The sequence below is a fragment of the Melospiza melodia genome, chromosome 2 (assembly GCF_035770615.1).
Source record: "Melospiza melodia melodia isolate bMelMel2 chromosome 2, bMelMel2.pri, whole genome shotgun sequence".
NCBI lineage: Eukaryota > Metazoa > Chordata > Aves > Passeriformes > Passerellidae > Melospiza > Melospiza melodia.
Window position 1 is genome coordinate 64,906,202 of NC_086195.1, and position 26,865 is coordinate 64,933,066.

Here is a 26,865-nt window from a genome sequence, read left to right on the forward strand (position 1 = left end):
TACATTTATCCTTTCTTATTCTTCTTTCATCCCTCTCTAATTGCAAAAATGTTTTTCTAGAAAGGAAAATACTGAAACAAAAACACCTCAAAGATGTTCAAAGGCAATAGACAAAATACAAATACAGAAATGAATGACATTTCTAGCCAATAAAGGCAATAGCTGAGAAGAACATAGCTTCAGACTTGTTTTAGCAGCGGAGTCATAATCTCTATTGCAAAAGACTCTAAAAGTAGTAGCAGTAAATTAATCTTCAAATGTCTGCAAGTAAATGTGCAAACAGCCAGAACCAGCTGGTTTGCAATCCTTAACATGACAGCACTATCAAACTCTTAACAGCTCAAAGCACACAAGGAAGAGAAACTCATTTTATGGTACGGTATTCCATGGAACTGATTACTGTCTGAAAAAGTCCTTTCCCTATACTCTCTACTAAACTGGAGGTTTTTTCCTTATTGCAATATACACCAAATACTCTCCCTATTTCTGTACATCCAAGTGAGCACTTTCCAATTAAAAAATCCACTTGAACATGCAAATTTCCAGTCTTGGTGTTGTACAGCTTGGCTGTCTCTTGTCCATTCATTACCATAGGAAGGAAATGTGACCTCTCCAACTAAATCCCCAAGTGAGGACAAGCATAGCACTCAAATTGCTGAATGTTTTATGTGGCACAATTATCTGAGTATGTGGAAGGAGCGACTACTCCTCTACTACCTTTTCTGACACAGGAATGTATAGGGATAAACCTGGCTGACATGATAAGGGAGGCAGTGATGGAAACCAAACCTGATCCATCACATTACCTGATAAGAGCATGTAAGACGTAAGAGTGTGCAAAAGGTTATTTCATACTGGATTTTGGAAATGGTATTGGGGGATCAGATGGCAAGAGGTGCAGGAATCAATGGAGCAGTACACACTCATGGGGTCAGGGGAAGGCAGAGTCAAAGAGAACAAAGGGGCTTAACAGAGAGGGGCATAAGACAGGCCAGCTGGCTTTAAAATGAGGCAAAGTATTGCATCTGTCAGCCCCCATAGTATTTTTTGTAACTCGTGAAGAGTAGATGGCTATACTGGAGTAGGCCTGTGCTGTTTTGCAAGTCTGCTGTTTTGGACAGTGCCAAAAATAGTTACAGCATTGATGGACATTTAGGTCACAGGAATTTTAAGACTGACATGTGCTCATCTTCCTGAAAGTAATTTCCACTATGTAAACTGCACAGACTCACTTGAGCTTTCCTGCTATGATATTCTGTGCTGATAAATGTTTTAAAACGGTGAGAGTTGTCCTCAAGCTGCCAACTCAACTGGCATCCAATGCAGTCCTGAATTTAAGTCACCAACTCCAGCCATCACATCGTGTATCTCACATCTAGCTTGGATGAGAGTATACTGAGACATTTAGTAAAAAACAGAGCTGTATCCTTTTTTTCTCCCTTTGGATTCTAACAAAAGCAAGAGTTTGTGCAAACTGACCCTGTAAATGAACTGGAATGCGGACAGACACTCTCCCAAACCGCTCTGGATGAAATGAGATCCATTCAGCAATAACTGAGTACACACCAATTGCAAAAAACAAAGCTGGTCCAGGAGACCAGTATGAGCTGATCTTATTTTTCCATGTCATCCTGAAGTGCTGTGCTCATGTGAAAACACACTGTCACAAGAGTAATTGAGTAAGAAAGCTCTACCTCAGATCAAAAACATAAAAGAGTTGCATGCTCTCTTGCACGCTCTCTTGCACAGGTGTAAAACCAAAATGGAGAACAAAGTTTCACTACCTGAAACAGTAACAGAAAGTATCAGGTTTTCTTCCCCAGAACCACACCAAGATCCCTTCTCTTTTCTTTAACACTCCAAAGGCCAAGAAATTATTTTCCTCCCTTTCTTTCTCACTGTTCCTTTTATTAAGTCCAACTATTTCCTGTATTGGCTACTTGTACAGTTCTGGACTTTGCTTGCAATAATAATCACTCTATCCTTGCCAGAGAAAGGACAGTTATTTTACAGACATCTTCAATAACAAAATTCATCAGCACAAAAAGCAGAACACATTGAACATTGAAAGAAAAGATAAAACTTCAATTGTGCAGTAAGATTAAGATTGTGCCATTCAATTCAAATTAAGCAGCAAACAAGACACCACCACACAAAAAATCAAAAAAGTCCCAGAGATCAGTAAAGATTGTGGTACTTTTTGTCTATGAGGCGCTAAAAGAGAAACTTCAGTTTTCTTAACTAAAAACATCTGTTTCAGAAGAAATAAAACACCAAATCAAAGGAACAACAGCACATGTATTTGTTAGTTTCACAAAATGTATGCTCTGTAGAATACTGTGTAATAATAAAAAGGACTCAGTAATACACAAATTCCCTGCGTGATTTGCTATTATTTTATACAATGTAGGGAACAAAGTGCCTTTTGCAGAGCTAGTGTAGTAGTGAATCAAACACAAATCACACCTACAAGAGTAGAACCTAGAGTTCCCAGCTGGGATCAGAAATCATACTTCCTAAAATAAAGGAAAATGCATTTTAGCCCTAAATGGTTTAGGGACAGGAAAATTGCCATGAAATTACAAACAGAAACAGATAAACAACTTATGCAAGACCCATTGATATACAACAGTAACAGCATACAGGAGAAGGAAGAGATATTTGCGTCCTCAGTTACGATGCCAGATATGTCGTCATCTCATGCTTCCAGTTCCACCAGTTCAGCACGACTTTGAGCAGACCTGGTCATGCCAGCAGCTGCAGTGCCTTTAAATGCAATGCATTTTAAACACAGCCTTTGATCCAAAAAGTCCATTAACAATTCTATAACAAACCAACAGAGATCATTCTATATCTGCCACAATTATATACCAATTCTACAGGGACCTGTTACTGGCCATAGCCAAAGAAAAATCCTGGAAAGGTTTCAACTTTGACTTTGTCCATTACTGCTACTTAGGTCCTTTAACAAAGCACACTAGGGACACAATTCCATAGCAGATCGTTCACACAACAGTGCATTTCAGCCTCTTCATGTGTTTAGGTACTCAGGTTTGCTCTTTATCCAAATATTGTCTCTTTTGCTCTTTCTACATGTGAAAAATACCCTTCAACTTTACAAACATACCAGTTATGAAAACCTGGTCTACACAAATGTTACTGAAAGCTTTCTATTGTAGTGTTTAAAAGCTAAAGGATGGCATCTTTTGAAATGTTCCTTATTAGTTTAACTGCATTGTTTACAGTTAAGTTAATCTAAATGTTGTCTTCAGTAACACCAAGTATATGAGCACTGAGTGTATCTTAAACTCTGACCAGACACAATCACAGCAGTTCATGAATACTGCAACAGGATGGCAAAATTCCATAGGATAAGAACTGAGAAAGGCATATGATATCCCAACAGTGAGCCCAACAGTTACATACCAAACAACTAACAACCACAAGTTTATGGGCCTTATTTCCATCAAAACAAACTGTCAAATCCTACTGAAATGGCTTTGTTATTTTCCCAGTATATAATCAAAGCTTACAGTAAAATGTACATAAAGTTAAACCTTACAACTTTGTTGAACTTTATCTGGAGGAAACTGATGAAGGAGCTGTAGGTTCTTTTTCTATTTCAGGTTTAGAATCCAAACTAAGAGACCTCCAAACAAAGTAACATGTACTACAGAACACGGACACACACACACGCATACACACACAAGTAGCCATGTCCCCTGGGGTTTTGCTATTGTTTTTCTTACTTTGTTTTATAGGCAATCTTTATAAAAGATTAATTTCATCATATGCATACCATATTAGAGGCATATTTCTAACCACTTTTAATACACTTTAGAAAATCAAAACATAAATCTTGCCTTTGAAAACTTAGCAATGTTCAATGTATTTAAGGCTCACTAAGCAACTTCAGATTTGTAATGGTCTCTACATTTGAAAAATGCATTAATAAAGTTTACAGATTTTTAAAAACAGTTCACCAGTCTCTCTTAAATATTTAATAGCTTCCCTCCTCCATAAAAGCATGCCAGCTTTTCTTTCACCTCTCTTTCATGCATCGTTTCTCTGTTGTTGTCTTTACAAAAGGAACAAAAGTATTAAAAGAACCACAAACAATAGTCAGTTCAAACTTAACAAAATTCTATTAAGTACTCAGGGTAGATTTGGTTGGCATCGAAGATGACAAAGATCTTTGGGTTCCAGGTATTATCCACACAGCTGTCATACAAGTTCACAAAGCTTCCATCTTTTGAAGGAGGTCTCATGTATTTTGAATCACCACCGATATAGTCACCAGTTAATACACGAGCAAGAAACATGACTTTATCTGGTCTGTGCAGATGAGGCTGCAGGTTCACACCATGAATCTGGAAAGTATCTCCATGCTTCATGCTCTCTTTGCAGAAATGGCTGGAATATGATGCATCTCTTGCAAAATAGGTCCCTTTCAAATAAAAAAAACCAAAGAAAATTTGATGACATTCTTACCATGACAGTTTGACTACCAGAGCATAGCTATCAACATGATGAAAAATGACAGTTCTTTTATGTTCATTAGGAATCCTTTTTTTGTTGTTAATTGTTATAACAATATGACCAAATATTTTTAGTGTATTTTAGTAAAGAGATTGTATTGTGATCAACACTTCTTTGCTGGGCATCCCTTCCCCATGTTCCCTGGCCCTACCAGCCACTGTGACAATTACATTCCTTACTGCATCTTTAATTACACTTGCCATAAAAGCAGATCTGTATTAAACAGCTCTTGGGTAAACACAAGGCATGCATCACAAAGTACACTCTACAGGGAAGACTTAATGTTGAGCTGTTAACACTTTCACAGTAGTATGTGACAGCAATACTTACCTTTTCCATACACAGCAGCATGCATCCCATTTATTCTCCAGTCAAAGTTATGAATACATATTGCTTCTACAAATTCATTACTGGTGCCATGAAACAGCATCTGCTCATTAATTGTTGGGACACCTCTTTTCTTCTTCAGTTGAGCTTTTTTCCTACAGAAAACACACAATAAATACATAATAAATAAATAGCTGTACACAATAAATACATTATAAATAAATAGTTGTACACAGTAAATACATAATAAATAAATAGTTGTACAAACACACTAAATTACTACTGTGAAAACACTGCTGAGGGTACAGACCTAACACATTCCACTTTACAAGTGCCTAGATGACTCTAGGTTTTAAACACGTTGGAATTCTTAAGGTACATATTTAGAAATCACACATTTCTGAATGCTGTAGGACTATTTTCCCACATAGTCTAAGATTAAAAAAAAAAGTCTTTCTACACCAATTTTATCAACATTGTTCATGTGTTATTAGTTTCAGTGTGGTCATTTTCAGCAGATACATCTTTAAAAGAAAGGCAATTTTGCACATTTTGTTTCCTCCACCTGCTTTAATGTCATGGTGGAAGGGATAACAAAGTTGGTAGATTATGAAGCACTAGGCAAACCAGCAAAAACTGATCTTAGGGGTAGTTACGCTGAACATCTGAAATTTCTTCAACTAGAGCCCTCTGTTGTTGGCTGTTATCTCTGAAAATATATAAATGTACTCTTGAGTAACTTCTTTTGAAACAGGGGAACGGAACAGATTTATAGAAAAAGTGAATAATCAATAAAAAGATGTTCTGTGATAGGCCTTTACTATCTCTGACCAGTTATTTTCATCAAGTCAATTTAGAATCATTATTAATATGGGAACTACTGTTAAAGGCAAATGTGTTCTGACCACAACAGTGATGCAAATAATCATTCCAGCACTGCTCAATCAATTAAATCAATTGATCTTACCACTTTTTCGAAACCATAAAAATTTAAAATATACTGGGCACACTGGCAAGCTGGTTGGGCAGAATGCAGAAATGCCACAACAGGACACTTTGGTAATTTGGAACAGAAATCAAGGGGTCCAACTGTTCTAAAAAGCATCATCTTAGCACCTTGTACAAGCAGTGAAAAGATAATCCAGTTCAACAAAATTAACTTGATCCAGCACAGTGAAAATTCTCATTCAGACAATTCACTCAATGAAAGGTAAAACCTAGAGCAAAACTAAATACCCAGAGACATGCTCCTTGTACCTATGTAAGCACAAAAGCTTTTTCTAAAACTGGTCATCAATCTCACTGACCAACACCTTCTTTTACTTGTTGTACTCCTCGACAACTCCAAACTGAGATGCTAAACTAAGCATCATGCTCTTTTCAACTTTCCTACCTGGGACACCAAAAGAAGTGAATTTGAAATGCTGGAATACCTATTTCTTTGTAATATACTACCAGGCAATAATTTCTTCACCAGTATGTGCAAGCTGACAGCACTGTCTTGTGACCCAAGGGCAGGACCCGGCATTCAGCTTACTGAACTTCACAACTGGACTCAGCCCATGGATCCAGCCTGTCCAGATCCCTCTGGAGATCCTTCCTGCCCTCCAGCAGATCCACACTCCCACCCAGCTTGATGGCATTCGCAAACTTACTGAGGGTGCCCTTGATCCCCCTGTCCTGATCCCAAATAAAGATATTATACAGGACTGGCCTCAACACTGAGCCCTGGGGACCCCACTGGTGACCAGCTGGATTCTGTAGCTCCATTCACCACCTCTCTCTGGGCCTGCCTATCCAGACAGCTTTTTACCCAGCAAGCAGTGCACCTGTCTGAGCCATGAGCAGCCAATTCTCCAGGAGAATGTTGTGGGAAAACAGTGTTGAAGGCTCTACTGAAGTCCAGGTAAAAAATAACTGCAGCCTTTCCCTCATCCACTTAGTGGGTCACCCTGTCACAGAAGGAGGTGAGGTTGGTCATCAAGCAGGACCTGCCTTTCCTAAACTTATCCTGGCTGGACCTGACCCCTGGTTGCCCTGCACATGCTGTGTGATGGCACTCAGGATGAGCTGTTCCTTGACCTTCCCTGGCACTGAGCTCACTCAGCCTGACAGGTCTGTAGTTCTCTGGATCCTCCTTCCAGCTCTTCTTGTGCATGGGCATCTCACTTGCTCAACCACAGGCAACTGGGACCTCCCCAATGAGCCCGGACTGCTGGTAAATGGTTGGAAGTGGCTCAGTGAGCACCCTCCTAGCTCCCTTTGTACCCTCCAGTAGAGTCCATCAATTCCCATAGACTTGTGTGGGGTAGCAGGTTCCCTTTTCTCTTGGATTATGAGGGCTGCATTTTGCTCCCCACTTCTGTCTCCCAGCTCAGGGTCTGGGTGCCCAGATAACAACTGGTCTTAATATTAATGCCTTTGTTGCCTCAGTCTTTTCTTCATCCTTTGTCACTATGTTTCCCCCATATCCAGTAAACGACAGGAGATTCTCTATAGCCCTCCTTTTGTTGATGATTTATTTAAAAAAAAAAAAAATTATTGTCTTCTACAGCAGTGGCCAAATTAGGTTCTAAATGGGCTTTGATCCTTCTAATTTTCTCCCTGCAAAACATCTCAACATCTTTTACTCCTCGTGAGTTGCCTGCCCCATCTTCCCAAGGTCATAAACCCTCTTTTTTGTCTGAATTCCAGCCAAAGTTCTCTGTTCAGCCAGGATGACCTTATTCCCCAACTACTTGTCTTTCAGCACATGGGGACAGCCTGCTCCAGAGCCTTTAGGATTTCCCTCTTGAAGAGTGTTCAGCCTTCCTGGACTCGTCTGCCCTTCAGGACTGCCTCACAATGGACTCTGTCAAACAATCCCCTGAACAACCCAAAGTTTGACCTCTAGAAGTCCAAGGCAGCAGTTCTGCTGACCCTCTTCCTTATTCCATGAAGACAAAAAAGAAACTAAAAGTTGGGTAACTCTCTTAACCATTAACATACATAAGGAATTTCACTTCCTCACACATGTTGATATAGCTTTAAATTAACAATAAATGACATATCTTTAAAAAAATCATGTAACTTATGCAAGATTTTAGTATACATCTGGTTAGTTGTTTCCTCACTCTTTAACTTAGTCTAAATTTTTTTATTTGAGTAAAACATATTTAAACCTCCTGATACGCACTCCTTCCTACAAGATGCACAAATAACTTTTGGCAAGTACGATTGTTTAAGACTGACACCAAAAAATAAGTGGATACCAAACTGGGCACTTCCTACTTCTTCCAGGCCAGCACAATATGCAGAGGGAAAAGACAAGAACTTAGAAGAAGGTTTTTTAAGACATTAAATTTAAAAGAATTGCATAACTATGTGTTCATTAGACACTTAATTCTGTCCTATGCTTCATAAAATTGAGAAATTTAAAAAGACTGAAATATTAATTTGCTTTATTTAGTAAAAATTAAAATAATACAAGCCTCTCAAGCAATCATTTTACAAAAAGCTAATTTATTTCTCCTTACTTCACTGTAAAGATCATGGGTATCTACCACACAGATATTCTGAACACCTTAAATACATTATCTATGCTACATGCTACAGTTTTATCTAATGAATTTCTACAAGTATTCAATTTCTGCACCTGTAGAAGCTATATGGTCTTGAAAATTAAATTTTCAATAAAAAGAAATGACAAATAAGAAAATTTTTAAAAGTTAAAATGTAACAAAAAATTCATTAATAGTAAAAACAGTTAAACATATTTCTACTGCATGACTTAAAACTTTTCTCCATTAACAATCCTAAAACTGTTGGTTTTAGAAATAATCTCACCTGCAAAAAAACTCCCACAAGTCTAGATTTTGTATTCTCTTAATTCTTTTAATTCGGTGGCTATCCATTGTTTTTCCAAAGAGACTAGAAACTTCATTATATTCATTTGTTTTCTTTTGCAATGGAATAAGCTGGAAAAAAAGAGGTTAGTGTGATTTCAATTCGATGCATTATTTCGTTGTCACATGTTTTTGACCAAGTTGCATACCAACTCTTACCTGGTATGGCTCCTCAGTATTTACATTCTCCCAGTGGGAAGGCATAGGGATAGCCTCATTTTCACAGATGAAACTTCAAACAAAAAAAGGTAAAAGCACATCATTTCAAAGACATGAGGCATTTTCTTCCTGTCAAACTCCTGCTCCAAACAACACAGTGTGCAAAAAAAGCAAACCCCCATAAAGTTTATACAGAGCTACTAAAAAAGAGTGGTTTAAGCACATGCACTACATACATTGAAGCTCTTAAGCCTTAAAACTGGGACTAAAAGAAGAAATCTCCTGAAAGTAAAAAATGTCACCACATGGAAATAAGAGTACTGAATGCAATTATTCAAAGAACAAAGTAAATTGCCACGTCATTGTATGCACTATTTAGCAAATATCTACTGAAAAAAAGTTGGCACTTCAAAAACATTCTTCTTGAAAGTCAGTGTAAACAGATTGCTACTACATTTCTTATGACAAATGACAAATTTCTTTTTTAATGTATAACCACACTACAATTCAGAACTAAATTTTTTTCTCAGAAACTATTTGGGGAAAAAAATCCACATATCCCATTTACTCAATTTCATCTGCATAGCTTAGTTTATTGTTTAGTGAGCTCCAGCTTTACATCAGCTCAGCTTTACATCTAATGACTGATCAAATGGCAAGAAACTGACAATCTAAAGCAATTAAACTCATAAAAGGATTATTACAACACAATTTCTTAAACTCCAAGTGAGTTTAGAGTAAATGAGTAAAATATAGGCACAACACATAACTCACCCTTTTTTTTTTGCTGTTACAATACTACTTCTAAATAATTTATGGAGTCACTGGATTCCATTTTTTGGTGCTGCTTCCCTGCAGCAATTCTCATTCAACAGGTATTCAGAGCAAGTGACTCCAAAAGCAAATAAATATAAACAATAAAGATAAAACACTTTGGTTTCATTTTACTTATAAGAAACAGGAATAAAAGAAAAATAAGGAGTCTTCCTCTTATTTCCTTACCTGAATGAATTGATTGCAAAGGGAGCTCGCTTTATTGGACGTTGTTTAAGGGTAGTTAGGTTGATTTGTTTCATCACTGAGCATAAAACAAGAATTAGGAAGAAATTTTTAGGAATTCATCTACAGCATATGAAACATTTAAGTATCATTATTTAAAAGAATGTTACTACACCCTAAGCTACTTGACAGGAATCCTATTTCAACAAGTAACAAATCAGCATTTTCAATAAATATATCTAAATGCATTGTCATTTACATGAGTTGGGGACTCACGTCCCCAAATATTACACACACAAAAGATATATTTTTAAAATATCCATCTAACATTCAGTCCCACTAAATCACAGTCAGGACTTCCACTGACTTGAAAGGGATGACAAAGAATACACTATTCTTAGTGTAAGACATCACGACCTAAAGAGAGTAACATAAAAACTGCTCTTTAACATTTGCTTATAGTGTAGTGTTGTTATTCTGGGTGCAAAACACAGTTTTTAATAAAGACATTTCAACACAAATAAGCATAAAACTCCTTGTATTGTTAGATACCACCTTACTGCCAGTATATTGCTGTTCAACCCAGTCCCCACTTTCTGTATTTGAAATATTTGACATTTGAATACGTATATTGGAATATGTATTTATTTCCTTAATTTCCTATATTTAAGCATATAACTGTGTTGTAATTTAATCGGAAAATAAACCATCTATGAATAGAAAAACTAAAAAAAGTTACTAGAACACACCTGTGAACAAAGAACAGATTACCTTTATAGTTACATACCTTAGAAACCTGTAATACTCTGTAATTTACAAGAACAGCATAAGCAAGATCTTTACAATCTACCAGTAAATCTTTTTCCCTATCTCCTTGTTATTCTGAGAACAGAACTGGCTTCAACTACCTGCTGAATTATTAAATCATTCTGATGCCAGTATTTTGCAGGAAGCCTCCTTTACAGCAATGTTTCTTATACAGAATTAATGGAAGAGGTTTCCAAGCTTACAGGCAGCTGCACATTACAGAAAAAAGGTTCAACCTTCCCAGTTCAAGAGATGTAGTATCCTACATGCCACTTGCAGCTGGAGCAAACAGTAGGAACTCCAATGCAGTGTTATCAAACAAAACTTGCTACTTAATTAATAAACTACACAAAAAATGTAACAGAGCAGCTGTTTCTAAAAACTCCTATGTACTTTCCAGTAAAAAAGACATTCTTAATCATGTTTTCACACCAGATATGAAGACAATAACCTGCTGAATGAACAAATGTGCTGGTGTATCTGAGAGCTTCTATTGTTTCAGTTTACTCTTTGGCAAGACACATACCTGAAAAGTCCAGTGTGTAGTTAAACTTTGCAGTGGTAAAAGACAGAGATCCACGGGGGTCTGCTCGGAAACTCCTTTCAATATCTTCACTGCTGATAGAGCAGTGACTGTTTGAGTCAGTCTTCAAAATAAAAGAAAAAGCACAAAAAGACAAACTCAGCCATAGGTAATGTGATGTATGGGATCCATCAGAGCCAATATAACTTCATAGGTATTTACCTGAAACATATGCCATTTACCACACTCTGCCAAATAAAACCAGCCCCACTGCGTATCGGAGGTATCCATGTCTTCAACTGAACTTTCCATCTTTGCAAACACATCTTCTGATGGTCCTTGAAGCATTTCCTGAAACATTCACACACATAGACACAAAATTTAGAGAAATTTATTAAAAAAGCAAAATAAAGTGCATTTGCAATAACTACCAAAAAAGTCATATCAGGCTGAGGACTGATCTTTCTCTTCCAGAGAAAAATTTTCAATTTGCTACTTATCCAGTATTATCTTTTAACTTAGCTAAACACTTGCAGAATTTTCTTAATTGTCTGTAAAGTGTGACAGTAAAGGCAAGAACTACAGGCTTTATGTGATCAAAGAGAGGTGCTGAATTTCATACTGATGGTTGTAGGATCAAGGCCACTCAGAAATATACAACAGGTTCTTCATTCCTACTTCACAAGAAAGAGATGTTGGGGTTACATGCAACAGCTTGATGGAAACACCTACTAGGTACTCACCAGCAGTGAACAAATCAGACTGGAAATCAATAGTTGTAAGAAAAAAAAAATAATACTAAGACAAAGAATACAATTATTTAACCATGAAAGATCACAGTAGATTATTCCTTCCCATTGCATGAAGAAGAATTTTTACCCCTAATGCACTCACTTAAAAATGACACAGTAAAATTCCTGATACTCTGTACTTGTATTCATAGAAAAAGTTCACACCAAAAGCCAGACTGGCTCCCACACAAGCAATGACTCCCACAGTTGGGATTCTGAAGGATGGAAGAAAAAGAACTGAGGAGAGGATACAGCAGAGGTCTACAAAATCATGACAAAACCAAATAGGGAATAAAGAATCACATTTTCTTCTGCCAGATGGAGGAGACACCTATTGAAGGTTGCACATGTCAAGTACAAAGTAAGTAAAAGAAAAACTTCATGAACCAGATGGCAACCTATGGAATTTCTTTTCATGGTATGGTGTGGTTGCTGCAAATCTATGGAAGTTCAAAAAGCAGCTAGACAAGTTTAGGTCTACCAAGAGCTATGTCAGAATACCTTTAGAAGAACAGTCCCTGCCAGAATTCAGCTCATTCTTTGTTTGACAACAAATAAATTCTGAAAATATTAAATTCTGAAAACTCTGAAAGTGCTCACCTCTATTTGCATGTATTTCCTAATGTGTCAATTTTCTGCAACAACCTCCCCAAGCAAAAATTCTAAGTTTCAGGGAATCTTTCAGACAAAAAACTTGCCCCACACCCAGAAAAGGTCAGCAATTCATCCACTCTGTTTAAGCAAAACACTTTGGCACTCTGCCCAAATATGTCCTCAAGTTCACTTTTTTCCAAGAAGTGAAACAACACCCTTCAGCACAAGTCAAACAATGTGCAGTTAGTATCCTGGATGCTTCAGTTGTTTCCTGGTCACTTCAACCCAGAAAAAATAGAGATCTGAAGAAGACAAATACCAGAGACTAAAAGTAGGCATCCCCGTTTTGGCCAGTGCTACTGGGGCAGCAATTCAGAGCAGGAGGGACTTCTGGCACAACCCTTCATGCCCCATTTTTCCCAAGATAGTTGTATTTCTGTAGTTGTTTGAAAAAAAAAAATCTGAGAAACCTCTTATCAGGGGAATCATAAGTGGATCTCCAAAACATCACCAAATTGCAGAACCTGAGGGCAAACCTGCTTCAGTGAAAGCCTACCCAAGGCTCCTTGTATGGATTGCTGCCTCAAGTTCAAGCAGCACTACACAAAGGTTCATCAGCTGCTCAGAAAAAGTATTTTGAAAGAGATAAAAAAAACATTCTCTGCTTCAGAGGGCATCTGTCAGCATCTCTTCTGTTACCCACAGCAACACAGCCACAGAGCCTACATTCCCTTGGTGTTAAAAGCACAACTGGCCAACATCTTTTGGTGAAAATCTTCCACCTTCAATTTGATTCTTCCTCTCGGATAAGTATTTGACTATGTTCTATCCTACTGAGAGCAGCCAGAGGTAGGCTGTACTTCTCTGAAGATGAGGAAAGCAACTCAGGCTTTTCTTGGTAATGTTTTGTTTCCTCATGCTCCCATTAAAGTGGTGAGCTCAGCTCCCTCCCAGCCCATTAGTTCAGGGCCTTGACTCTGACAGTCAAACCAGTGATGTCTTTTGAACAAGAGGACATGCCTTATAAGCAGGGAAGGCATGATTATCTGTGCCTGACAACACACTTAGAGTCCTCCAGGGGCATCTCATTATTCTCTCCAGAGTAAACCATTTAAAAGGAGATAGTTATTCCCATGCCTTTCAAAAATCATACATTCAACCCACATACTTGTACCCTCATCACAAAGCCTAGGGTAAACAGGTAGATTCCAGGATACTTTAGAAGTGTGGAGGAAACACCTGAAGGTATTAATATGAAAAGCCATAAAAACAAGAGAACTGTTGTCAAAGGTGACACAAATCCAAAATGTTTGAAGGAATTACTGATTAATTCAAAATCAAATGCACACCATTTATAAGCATTAGGTAGCATTTTGAGAAGGGTCTCAATTCCCATCATTAGCACTGTTTCTATTGGTCCAGGAGCTACCAGAACAGCTCAAATTAAACGAATGTCTAAGGAAAAACATCCTCCTAAACAGGAATAGCACTTGTTGTGTGCTGTGACTCAATGGCTTTAGTACTACTGGCCATGCACTTCCTCTTTTTTCCATAAGCACTTCATGTTCGACTGATATATATCCTTTACAGTGTGCAGACTCAGAGAATGCTTTAGCTTAGAAGAGAACTTTAGGACCATCTGGTTTCAATCCCCCTGCCATGGTTAGGGACACCTTCCACTGGACCAGGTTGCTCCAAATCCCATCCAACCTGGCTCTGAACACTCCCAGGAACGGTGCATCCACAGCTTCTCTGGGCAACCTGTGCCAGGGTCTCACCACCCGGATGCTCACAAAGACAGCAGCATCCCAATGGATGTGTCTGGCTTCCTGTGCTGCCTGCCTCACCTGGCACACCGTGCTTTATTGCCAACGGCTCCTCTCCCTACACGCTTGGTACAAGTATCCTGCTGGGAACACAGGCAGCGCTAAGGGAATCTCTGGCCATTCCTTAGAGAACACGACACCTGATTAGGACACTTGCCTGAGGCGAGCCCGCAGGGCTCGGGAGGGGAGGCAGGAGAAGGAGCAGCACTAGCACCAGTACGGGACACACGCTGGAGTGACAATGCCCTTCCCACCTGCGCCCCCACGCACCCGCTCCGTGCTGCCGGGGGCCGCCGTCGCGATCCCACCCGTAACCGCACCCTCCAGAGCCGCAGCCATGGGCGCTCAAGGGCACGGCCCGGCCACCGAGCCTAGCACGGAACCACTACCCCGGCATCGGGCGCGCAGGCCGCTCCCCCACACGCAGCGGCCGCCGCCGCCTCCCGCCCCCGTGCCCAAGCTGGCAGCGCGCTGCGCGCGGGCGGGGCGGGGCGGGCGGCGGCCTGCGGGGCGCGCGGGGGGAGGGCGCGGCGCGGGGGGAGGGGCGGCGGCGGCGGCCGTTCCGCCCCGCCCGCACTCACCGCAGCGGCCGCGCGCACCGGGCGCGCTCCCGCAGGCCGCCCGCGCCGCGCGGGCCGGGCGCGCGGGGCCCGCTCCGCTCCCGGCGCTTCCGTTACCGGCGGCCGCGGAGGGCGGGGTCAGCGCTGCGGTGGCCGCGCCCCATTGGCCCGTCGGGGCAGGCATGCAAATGAAGGCGGGGGCGGAGCCGCTGTCGTGACGCGAGAGGGGATGGGGAGGGGAAGGGGAGGGCCCAGGGCCAGGGCCGGTCCCTGGGCCCGTCGCTGGGCCGCGGTGTCAGCCCTGCCTCCCGTACCGGCGCCGGCACAGTCCCGACCCCAACACCGCCTCCAGCCCCAGTCCCAGTGCCAGAAACAGTCCAAACTCCTGTCCAGTGCCAACACCAGTACCAGGCCTAGTTCCACTATCAATACCACTGCCTATGCCAGTGCCAGCACCAGTCCCAGTTCCAGCACCAGTCCCTGTTCCAAAACCAGTCCAAGTACCTGTACCAGTACAAACACCAGGCCCAGTGCCACTATCAATACCAGTTCAGTGCCAGTCCCAGTACCTTTACCAGGCCCAGTCCCAGTTTTGGCATCAGTCCCAATTCCAACACAAGTCCAAGTACCTGTACCAGTACTAAAACCAGTACCAGGCCCAGTTCCAGTCCCAGTCCAAGCACCAGTACCAGTAGCAATCCCAGTTACAGTCTCACTACCGGTACTAGTGCCGGTATCAATCCCAGTTCCAGTTCTGGTACCAATATCTGTCAGGTACCTCTCCCTGTAGCTGCGCGAGTACCAGGCCCAGTTCCAGTCCCAGTATCAGTGCCAGTCACAGTTTCAGTTCCAGTGCAAGGACCAGTAACAGTAACAGTCCCAGTCCTAGTTCCAGTACAAGTACCGGTGCCAGTCCCTTGTGGTACCAGGGCTGTGACGCCGTGCTGGTGCCTGGCACAGCAGCAGATGTGACCATCGCACCGTGCATGGCGTGGGTCACACAGAGCAAAGAGGGCAGCAGTAAGAGGCTGCTGCAGGTGCTTGAGGCCCATGAGCAGCTTTATGGCACAATGAGGTCTGGAAGCTGTTGCCTTCTGATATAAGGCTAGGCGACCTGGTTTCGAGGAGCAGCACAGCAACCCAAACTCACCAGGGTCGCTCAGGCCAAAGAGCACGCAGATACCAATGTGGTAGACGGTCAAAGGCCTTTATTGTCTCATCTCGTGGGGCTTTATAGTCTAAGGGGCTTCTCTACGTCAGAGGGGGTCTGCAGAACTATCTATGGTTAGTAAGGAGTGGAAAGTTACTAGCATTACTATCGTTAGGGGGGCTACATTCCTAGTTACATTCCTAGGGTGATCTCTTATCTCAGGGGATTAGGGGAAAAGGAGTCCTGCCGCTTTCCATCACATCACGTGATCTTCCGATCACCTGTCCCTATCTCCCACAAGAAGCAGCAGCAGCTCTAGGACCAGTCAGTAAGAGAAGCCACAGTGGTGAGCGTAGATCACCCTTTGGTGCAGACATTCTAAGAGGGGAGCTGCTGAGTGGAGAAGCTGGCAGTGACACCAGCTGCAGCATTCTGCTGTCAGCCAGTGGCCTGGTAACTTCCAAAACACAGGCAGTCCTCATACATGTGTGCAGTCATTGCAGCACATCCTGCAGTGAAGGATTTTTATTGAGCAGCATGCCAAGAACAACACAGGTGGAGTGAAAATGATTAATTTCTCCAGTTCTGAGGGAGTGTCAAACAGGATATTTATCCAGATTCTGGCTGTGCTGATCTTGTCTCTGAATGCAGAGTTAGAAAAGGTTATCTGTTTCAGTTAAAAAGCAGCCCTTGCTGAATCTCTGGAGGTATTTCACTGGCATGAATATAATGCTTCTGGAATAAAGGAGTTTTCTGGAGGTAGAGCCATCATTTTCAAGTATATTATTTGTATTGACACTGTTGGAAAGCACATGAAGTTTGTTGGGACATATCCTGCCTTGCTTGATGGAGCTATACAGAGGCTAGAAGCAAAGAAGGATTCTGTTAGCACCTTAGCTGCTGGATAGCTGTTGATATATTTTCTTTATTTTAATTAAAAGATACTGATAATGCTTTAAGTCTAATGTGTGCCTCTTTGAGTAATTTATATCTATTGCTATTACTGTCTCTTGTGTATTTTTAAAATAAGGGTGATGCTTTTTGCAGAATTTGTGTATTTGAAGTTACAGTAGCAGAATGCACAGCTTTCTAGCAGCCAAAAGTTTTAGAGGTTTCTGCTGCTATGCCTTGAAGTGTGGGATAGAGTTGAGATTTTTGTTGTGTGTTTCTTCCCTTTCTTTGTATGTTTAGACTGATAAATAATAATGGAGCATGAACATCTCTTGAGATAAGAATATCTTCATTGCATTGAAAAAATAGCCTGTTATGAGACTGTATTCTTAGCAAGCTGCATGCTAAAGCCAGACTCCTTATGGTAACAAGAACATAAAAACCTTTCAAATCCAAAGATTTGTGTGGATATGTGATGTATTCTCTGCAGACTAACAGCCTATCTAAAGAAGACATAATAGCGTTAACTGATTTTCATCAGCCCTACTTCAAGCAGCAAAAAGGCAGAAAGTGGAGAGGTTGGGCCACATGACTTGAGTTACAAACCCATTCTCACAAGGAATCGTCAAATGGAAGTGAAAGAGAGAACTCCCTGGTACTGCCTGGTACATAAATTGTAGGATGATGGAAGAATTTAGGTTTGAAAGGACAGATGAAGTTATTTAATCCAGTCTCCTTACCAAAGCAGGCCTTACTTAAAATCTAGATTAGGTTGCTCAGTTCCTCATTCAAACTTTTTTTTTCCTCTCCAGGCATGTCTGCTGACCAGTTTTCAAGGGCAAGAAGCTTTTGCCTTTCTGTCCTTTCCAGAATTTCTTGTGTTGCAACTTGTGCACATTGACTCTTTCAGTGTAACCCTATGAGGTGAGGTCCCTCAGTTTTCCTGTCAGTGCCTTTCCCTGGACAGGAAATTAGCAGGCACAGTGTCTCCAAGCTGGTAAAAGCTACCTGAAACAGAGGGAAATTACAGTCAATTACCCCAGGATAGTGCTTCTTTAATTGCATCTGACAGGGGATTAAAAGAGGACTCAAGTTGGAATACACCTTGGTCATCTTTGAGGAGGGCCACAAAGGTGTTCTGAGGGCTGGAGCACCCCTTTTCCACAGACAAACACAGAGAGAGCTGGGGCTGTTAGCCTGGAGAAGAGGTGGTTCCGGAGAGACCTCATTTTGACCCTTGGAAGTGTTCAAAGACAAGTTGGGTAGGGCTCTGAGCAACCTGGTCCAGTGGAATGTGTCCCTGCCCATGGCAGGGGGTTGAAACTAGATGATCTTTAGGGTCTTTTCCAACCCAAACCATTCTCCAATTATATGATCTAGCACAACCTCTTGCTTAAATCAGGGTCAACTATGAGATCAAGTAATTTTGTTCAGGACTGTATCAGGTCAAGTCTTGAAACCTACAAGGATATAGACTGCACAACCTCTCTAGCCAACCTCTTCCAGTGCTTGATACTTGACTCTCATCAGCATGAAAAAATTTTCCCTAAATCCTCTCATTACAGATTAAGCCTTCTGCCTCTTCTCCTACCACCATGCACTACTGTGAGGACCCTGGCCTGGTCTTAACTTCTGCAGAAGGAATCTTCTGTTGGAATATTGCAGTTGCTCTCACCCAAGCCTTCTCCAGGCTAACCAAGTCCAGGTCCATCAGTTTCTCCTCACAGGACAAGTGCTCTGGCCTTCTGATTGTCTTGGTGCTCCTCTGCTGAAATTGTTTCAGTTGATCAATTTTATCAGCCTTTTGTATATTGATGAACCTCAAACTGGATGCAGTATTTTAGATGGGGTTGAAAAATCCTAGTATTCCTTTCTTTTGAGATCCTGAATATGGTCCTGCTATTTTATAGCCAAGGGTGCAGTTGTCCCCCACTGCCTCCAGGGCACACTGTGGGATCACATCCAGCTTTCCATCTACCAGGACCACGTTGCTTTTCAGAATAGCTGCTCACCATTTCCTAACACATATTGTTGCCGGGCGTTATCTCTTCCCAGGTGCAGAATTTTGCCTTTGTCTATTTTCAATTTCATTTTGTGCGTCTGAGCCCACTCCTCCAGTTTGTCTGTGTCCCCTGAAGAGCTGCTCTCTGCCCTTGAGTGTCTCAACTAAGAAAAGACAAGGAACATAAACTGCCAGTATAGACTCTCCAAGAGGGGAAAGCAGGCGCTTCTTTGGTATTTGCCATTTCATAGTAGATTGATTTTTAATAATCAGTGTAATGTTATATTTATGCAACTGAATGATAATGTAAATGATAATGATATAATTCTGCCTGCATTAACTGAAAGTAAGCAGAAACCAAACAGAACAACTAAGAAGGAATAAAATACAAACACGCCATGCCCCCAAGATCCCCCATAACAGTATGTTATGGTTTTGGCCTGGCAAAGCCAGAGCCCCCATGAGTACACCTTCTCCCCGGTGTCTGCTGTGAGACGTGACCAGGAATAAGCAAAGCAGGCTCCAGCTTAAACATAAAGAAAAGTTTATTAACTAAACTACACACAAACAATTACTAAACTACACACAAAAGAAAAAAAGAAAACACGAGGAAAATGAAAACCTCACAAAAAACACTCTCCCCCTCCTCCCCCCTAAATTCCCAATGCAATACATCCTCCAAAATCACCAGTTCTGGGTCCAACACCACCCTTTAGAATGCTCAAACTTTCAGTTCCTCAAGAGGAGAGGGAGTCCTTCCATGTGTCATGGTGGCCTTTTCCGTCCTTGTTCCGGTGCTCTCACCACCGAACAGGGATCAGGCCTGCTTCCAGGGTTGTCTTTTTAAGGATGCTTTGTCCAGTTCCAGAAAAGCACAGTATCTCACCTTCTCACCTTTGGGACATCTGTCCCCCCCATATTTTATATACCCCCTGGGGCCGAGGGGTACCCACACTGAATCTTCTCTGGCACTGGGACATTTCTCCCCCTGGACTCAGTCTCTGTATCACACGGAAACATGGCTCTGTCCATGGCTACACGAAAGAGTCCAGCATAAAATGCCACTCCATCTTCTCCATTCTTTCAACATCTCTCACTCTCTCTCTCTCTCTGGTCCAGACCTCCATCACTCGTTCATTTCCTTCGTCCTCCTCCACTCTTATCACTCGTCTAGGAAGGGTTAATGTTCTGTAAGGTTTTCATTGTCCAAAAAGGGTTAAAAACTCCTCCAGGCGGCTGGACTCCTGGCTGCACCCCCCCCATCTCCTCAGCCGGGCTGCCTGCTGCCAGCACATGTTTACTGAGTTTCAAGATAACGACACAGGCTGCACTCTCCCAAGGCGGGGGTGGGGGGAAATGGCTGCCCGATGTCTCTTGGGGCTCCTCCACCCTTCCATCCTCCAAGGCCTCCTCACCTCCCATCTCTGTCCAGGCCCAGGCCTACCACATGGCTGCCCCTCCCCCGTCCAGCAGCAACGGCTGGAAGGGGGAAGGGAGATCCAACCTCTTTCCCTCGAAGTCCCAAGAGAGCCTCCCAGGGCCAAAGCTCTGCTTTTAACCCCTAGGTGTTCTCGGAGGTATGTCCAAAAACCCACTGGCTACACCAGGTGCCAATATCAAAATCCAAGCACCCATTGGTTTGACCACAACATCCCAGAATTCCCACTTCTTCCTGGTCAAACCACCACACAGTACAATGACTGTGCCATGAAAAGAAAATACTGACAATGTTTTGCGACTTTTCAGAACTCTTCAAGATTTTATGATGGGCATATGTATTGCAGCATAAAGGAAATTGTAGGATGCATGTGACACCTGTGGTATCCACAAACTTGTACACTCACAAATGCAGTTTCCCAGAAGCAAGAGAGGGGATTGAGGAAATATTCTGCTTATTACAGACCATCACACCTGGAGGCCATGGCTGTCCACCTCAAATATGGCATTGGTCTTGAGATGTGGAGGAAACTGTAGAAGAAAATTATTTTACATTCTTTCCTTGAAAATCTACATCCTCTTGATTTGTTGTTCAAGGAGCTGTTAGATGTGTCAGATGATTTTTCTTAACCTGAATCTCCTGAATCCTCATTTTCTAGAAAATCCTTTTCTAGTAGTACATGTTCTACCTCTTATTAATGGATAATAAAACCCACACTCTAGAGACTTCCTTGTCTCCTTTCACTTTTCTAGCACATTCCTGGATGTTCTTTTTTCCCCTGGTTGTCTCACTCTTATATCCAATACTTCACCATTACTCGCCTGCTTAAAATTGCCAGTTGCCTGTCTCCTTTTATGGGTAGACTGAACTCCCTCATCCCTGGATTATTTGTTTGGGGTTTGGAGATTTTTTTTTTTTTGTAGTGGTATTTTGTAAGGGTTTTTTTTTCTGCAGGGAGGAGGAGTCTGGGAAGTTTCCAGATCTTCAGCACTTAGAGAATTTAAATACAAATAGATGCACTTGTAGCAGCTGCAGAAAGCAGAGAGCTTTTAGCTTCTTTGTTTCTCTCTGGAGATGTACTCAGAAGACCCACAAGGAATAACACTATAATACCTGCACTAATTTTTGACTCCTACCTTTTCTAGGCTGGCACAGCATTGCTAACTGCAGCACTACATAATGACTATTTACCTGAGTCAAACAGTCAGAGAATGAGATAACCTCAAAACCAGTGACTGCCAGCGCCAGCACGATTTCTCAGGTATAACACATGAACAGCTGCGTGGGGCTGGTTCTCACTGACCCTGCAGTGCTACTCCCTCTGTGTTGTTCTAATGACTCAACTTCACTCATCACCCTAGTTCCTGTATGTCCTGGTTTAAGAGAGAGGTGTCTGCCCAGGAAGGCGGGAAGCTTCCTGGAATGGAAAATATGACACCCTTCTCTCCAAATTATTAAAACGTTATTATAACGGGGCTTTCAGGCAGAGATAAGGGAAAATGAATAACACTTCTTTACTAGACTATATATAACAAGGCAAACAAACAACCACAACAGCAGCAACACCAAACAAACCCCAAACCCAGCGACAGCTTTCTCTCGGCTGTTGGACACCCTCCCCTTCGGTGCAGTTCCGGTCACGGCCGGCAGGGGCGCTGCTGGCTCCTGGCCGGGCAGGGGGTGCAGTGATTGCCCCGCGCCTGCTGGGGGCGCTGTGGGCCAGCCCAGCCGCCCCTCCTCGGGCAATGGCGGCTCAAGCGAGGGGCAAGAGGGGAGATGCAAAACTTACCTTCCCCTTGCAAAACTTAGAGGGAGCGGCCAGTCTCAGTACCACTCCTGGTGGCGAGCTAGTCTGTAGCAAACCCCAGTGCAGCCTCGTCTAGGGAAACACAGGTGTCCGCTCTCCACACCACACGCGACTGTTCTCCCCTCCAGTCACTGAGAACAGAAGGGGCTGAGTGCAGCCGCTGGCCCCTGGCCAAGTCTCAGTAAGCCCCCTGACCTCTCACAGTATCTCTGCATTTCCCAAGAGAAACCCCCCAGCCAGAGAGCTCACTCCCCACCTACTAGCCCCCCTTCTTCTGCAACTGCACCCCTTCTCCCCGAGGACCATTTCAATGGAATTCAAAGACATCCAGCTAGGTCTTTTGTCTCATAAGTGTTGTCCAATCATCTCCAGAGCAACAAATGGGGAGAAAATTACCTGAGAGGAAGAAAGAAAGAAAAAAAATAAAGAAAAAGCCTAACCCCTAACATCTTCCTTTGTGAAGTATGCATAGTGTTTGTTCCTTTGTACATGCCTGCAATGGACTCCATCAGCCTGAGATTTGAACATACACATTAGGTCCCTATATGGAGAAAAAAGACTTATCCATAGCCTGATGCATTCCTCTCCCACCATTCATTGCAACTTAGGAAAGGATTACTTGCAAACTTGTTCAATATCTGGACATGGCACCTTGGTCCACCTCACCTGCTAGTGAATAACACGTAGGGAGCAGCTTGTCCATCTTTTCTGCCTATGCTGGGTTGGACTTTGTCTAAAGAGAGGAGCATTTGCGGAGTACTTTTGAGCCCAGTTACATTAGACAGCACAAGCAAGTACCCATAGTTTCTCCTGTGCCTGGGCAATGTGGTGAGCAGGATTGGGATGATCAGACACAATGCCAAAATGCAAACTATAGGGTTGAGAGACTGTGTTTGTCTGGGAGGTCTGGGGAGGACAGGCATTCATAAGAAGAGGCAAAATTACATTCCACATCTCTCTGGATCCTCATGATGTCTCCATCCACCAGCAGCACTCAAGTGATGTTTAAGAGTCTACTGTGGTCTGGGTGGGATAAAGTTAATTTTCTTTGTAGCAGAATGTATGGTGCTGCATTTGGGATTTATGACTAAAGCAAGCCCTGGTAACATACCTGTGTTGTGGCTATTGCTGAGAAATGCTTGCACAGCATCAAAGCTTTCTCTTGCTCCCACTCTCCCTCCCTCAGAGGTATTTGAGAATTTGGAGCGGACTCCAGCAGGACAGCTGACCTAAACTGACCCATATGATACTGTATGCCCTACAATATCATACACAGTAACAGAAATTGAGGAGAGAGAGATTTTGGGAAGGCAGCTGTTGCTCAGAGACTGACTGGACATCAGTCTGCTTTTGCATCACTGTCTTTTTTTCCTCTTCCTCTTTCCTTCAGTTAATAAGCTGTATTTATCTCAGCCTGTGAGTTTTCTCCACACAGCTACAGCACATTCCCATACTCAAGTGTGCACACATACCTGCATCCAAGCTGTAGTTCATGTACTCACCATGCCACTCCTGAAGATGCTGTGAATTGCCGAGGGATGTGCCACAACCAGCTGCATCTGCACCACACCTGAGCCAGCACTGGGACACTGCTTGGAGCTGCCTTCTGCAGGGCATGGAGGCACCCATCTACTGACCTTGTTTAGACCTCACAGGACATCCTGATTGCAGGGAGGGCAGACTTGGGGCTGTTGCAGAGAGCACCAAGGCATGTCTGGACTTTGGCCTGCTCCTCTGACCATGTGTGCACCAGTGCTACTGTCAAGGGAGACCTTAGGCACACCAAGAGAGGCTATAGGGCACCAGAGCCCAGGAGCTGTTCTCCTTGGTCCTGCAAGGGGAGAGGCAAAGCTCAGGCAGGAGAGCCTCCAGCCCCTGGGTTAAGACCTGACTGCACAGCCAGTGTTGCAGACTGAGCTTTGGCTTCTATGGCAACGGACCCCTGCTTTGAGGATCAAGGACGAGAGCGTGTTTTCCAATGGGCTTTCCAGCCTAACTGGGAAAGCTTGCCCTAAGGATACTCTGCATGCAGTGGGGTTCTTCGAGTGTCTCTCCTCCTTTTGTGGCCTTCCAGTGTACTGTGGGCCCTCCTTGCACTCTTTCAACATCTGCTTCTTTCTTGGTCTCTGTGAAGCTACTCTCTGCTCTCTCAAGGTTCTTTCAGTCTTTCTGCAGTATTTTCTTGTCACTGTCATATTTTCTGAAAAATCCCTTCGCCAGGATTTCTCCTTCTGGGAAGCTGAGAAGCCTCAGAGAAAAAAGAAAACAATATTTGCTTCTCCTGGGTTTTGCTGCTTTGGAATGTGGTTGAAGATTGTTTATCCAACAGGTCATTGTTTGATTGGTTTCATGTGAATTGTTTTGACTTAATGACCAATCATGGTCAGGCTGTGTTGGACTCTGAGGAGAGGGTCACAAGTATTCATTATCATTCTTTTTAGCCCTCTGTATCCTCTCTCTATTCTTGAGTATAGTTTTAGTATTGTATTCTTTGATATAATATCATAAAATAATAAATAAGCCTTTAAGAACATGGAGTCAGATTCATCTTTCCTCCCCACAATGGGAGACCCCAGAAAATACCATATTTTCTCACCTCTCCAAGGCTACTGTATGATATCTGGGACTCTTTCTTGCCTACCTTTTTATGCTTTTCTGAGGCTAATCTTTGTTATCCTTCACATTTGCAGACTTTATGCTTTCTTCTCTGAGGTTCTTTCACGCTTTCTTCTAATCTCTCAGTATCTGCAAGGCTACTTTGTTCTTTGGTACTCTGTTGGAGAATTTTGCTCAGAAATGGCTTATAGAGTTTTGTTCAGACGTGCCATAATCATATGCAGCTGATGGGGAAGTGGAAGGCAGCTGTGAGGAGCAAATTCTCACAGCCTGTTTCTGTAAACAACAAAAGTTCTCAGGCACGTTTATGTAAACAGCAGAGGTTCTCAGGTTATTTTTAATAACAAGTAAATATCTTGTCCTTGGCTGGTTTGGGAAAGCAAAAGTTGACAAACATGGAGGCCTTGAGAACTTTCATAACAGGGTGAGAAAATAAATCTTAGATTCAATAACAAACCACAGGTATTGAAAACAAAAGGAGGGGTTAATGCGTAATCTGTGACCTATGATGAGCTCGGATTTTGCAATATGCATGAGCTTAATTAACACCACTATAAAAGTGTGTAAGTGAGATCAATAAATCGGAGTTCGATGCTGATCAGCAAGGATGGGTCGTCTCCCTTCGCTTTCAACAGTACTCTCCCAACCTCTCCACTTCTTCTCTAGCCTCTCCAAAACTGCTTTGGCTGTCTCTCAGTCTCTTCTTTCCTCTCACTAAGGGGATTTTGGAGCACTTTCAGTCTTTATGCTTGTTTCACATCCCACTCACCCTTCAGCCCCTCTTTCTGAAGTTTGACTGGATTTTCTGGGGCTGTTTCAGTCTTCCTTCAAGGTTCATGGCATCTCAGCGGCTTCTCTTCTTTCTCCTGGGACTTTTTCAGCCTTCATGCTTGTTTCTTCCCTTCTCCAAGACTATTTTCTCTTGCGCTTTTAGCCTCTCTCCTCTCCTAGCAGCTGCAGGCACACACTTCTAGAGCACTTTCAGAATCTCTGATACTTTCTTGTTATTGGTAAAGTCTCTTGTGTGTTCATCATGGTTCTTTCAAGCTTTCTATAGTTTCTTGACTTCTTTGAGGCTACTTTGTGTTCTCTTGAGTCTTTTCCAGATTTTTGGCTGATTTTCCCTTCTTTGATGCTGCTCTTTGGGGCACTATCAATCTTTCTTCCCCCTCCCCCTTTTTTAAATCTTCTCTTGAGGCCACCCTTGGCACCAGTGAGTAGTCTGGAGCTCCTTTAATAGCTCTGATACTTTCTTGTTTTCACTGAGCCTCTTCTGTGTTCTCTGAGGTGGTTCTTTGCCTTATCTCTTTCTTTCATGGCCTCTGACACTGCTGCATTTTGTTTTCTTGAGCACTTACAGACTTTCTTCCCTTCCCTGAGGCTAGTGTATGCACTTGGATTCTCTTTCAGACTCTCTCCGTTACTTTGTTCACTTCTGCTTGGCTCCTGTTTCATCTGGGGATCTTTCAGCCCATCTCCTGCTTTCCTGGCATTTGGAGGGCTATTCTGTAATCACTCTCTATCTGAGTGTTAATCAGTGTTCAGTTAATCATTTTGTCCAAGACTTCTCAGAGTCCTCTGAATGTCTTTCAAGCTCTCTACTATTTTGTCCTAATTTCAGCTATTCTGTGTTCTCTGTGACCCTTGCAATCTCTTTCCTGTATCAGGCTCCCCAAACAATTTTTCCATTATTTGGGGATTTTTCACAACTTTTTCTGGTTTAATATTGTTTTGAAGTCTGAGAGATGACTGGGGAGGGTGGGGTGAAGGCAGGGGAGAGGAATCTTTTCACAAATGAAACAGCCTCAAGAGCTCTGGATTTCACCTGCAGTGGGGCTGGAATAGATCTCTGTGAGTCACCTTTTGGAATTTATTTATTTATTTATTTAAATTTTTTTTTGCCCCTTTTCAGTTTTGGTGGCGGAGTTAGAAGACAAATGAGCTGAAAGAAG

General features: G+C 42.5%; 1 protein-coding gene across 4 annotated transcripts; it reads right to left on the reverse strand.

The window, feature by feature from the left end:
- Nucleotides 1-1,874: 1,874 nt before the first annotated feature.
- LOC134414275 (protein mono-ADP-ribosyltransferase PARP11-like) lies at nt 1,875-15,077 on the reverse strand. Of its 4 annotated transcripts, none has more exons than XM_063148609.1 (8): nt 15,031-15,077; nt 11,461-11,589; nt 11,242-11,362; nt 9,912-9,987; nt 8,910-8,982; nt 8,692-8,822; nt 4,870-5,021; nt 1,875-4,447 (listed from the first exon to the last, which is right to left on the reverse strand). In XM_063148609.1, the coding sequence occupies exons 2-8, from the start codon at nt 11,584-11,586 to the stop codon at nt 4,134-4,136; spliced, it is 993 nt and encodes a 330-aa protein (XP_063004679.1). In that variant the 5' UTR covers nt 11,587-11,589; nt 15,031-15,077; the 3' UTR covers nt 1,875-4,133. The 4 variants fall into 4 exon arrangements, with proteins under 4 accessions (XP_063004679.1, XP_063004677.1, XP_063004678.1 ...); XM_063148607.1 differs by lacking the exon at nt 15,031-15,077 and adding an exon at nt 14,720-14,803; XM_063148608.1 differs by lacking the exon at nt 15,031-15,077 and adding an exon at nt 14,607-14,735.
- Nucleotides 15,078-26,865: the final 11,788 nt, after the last annotated feature.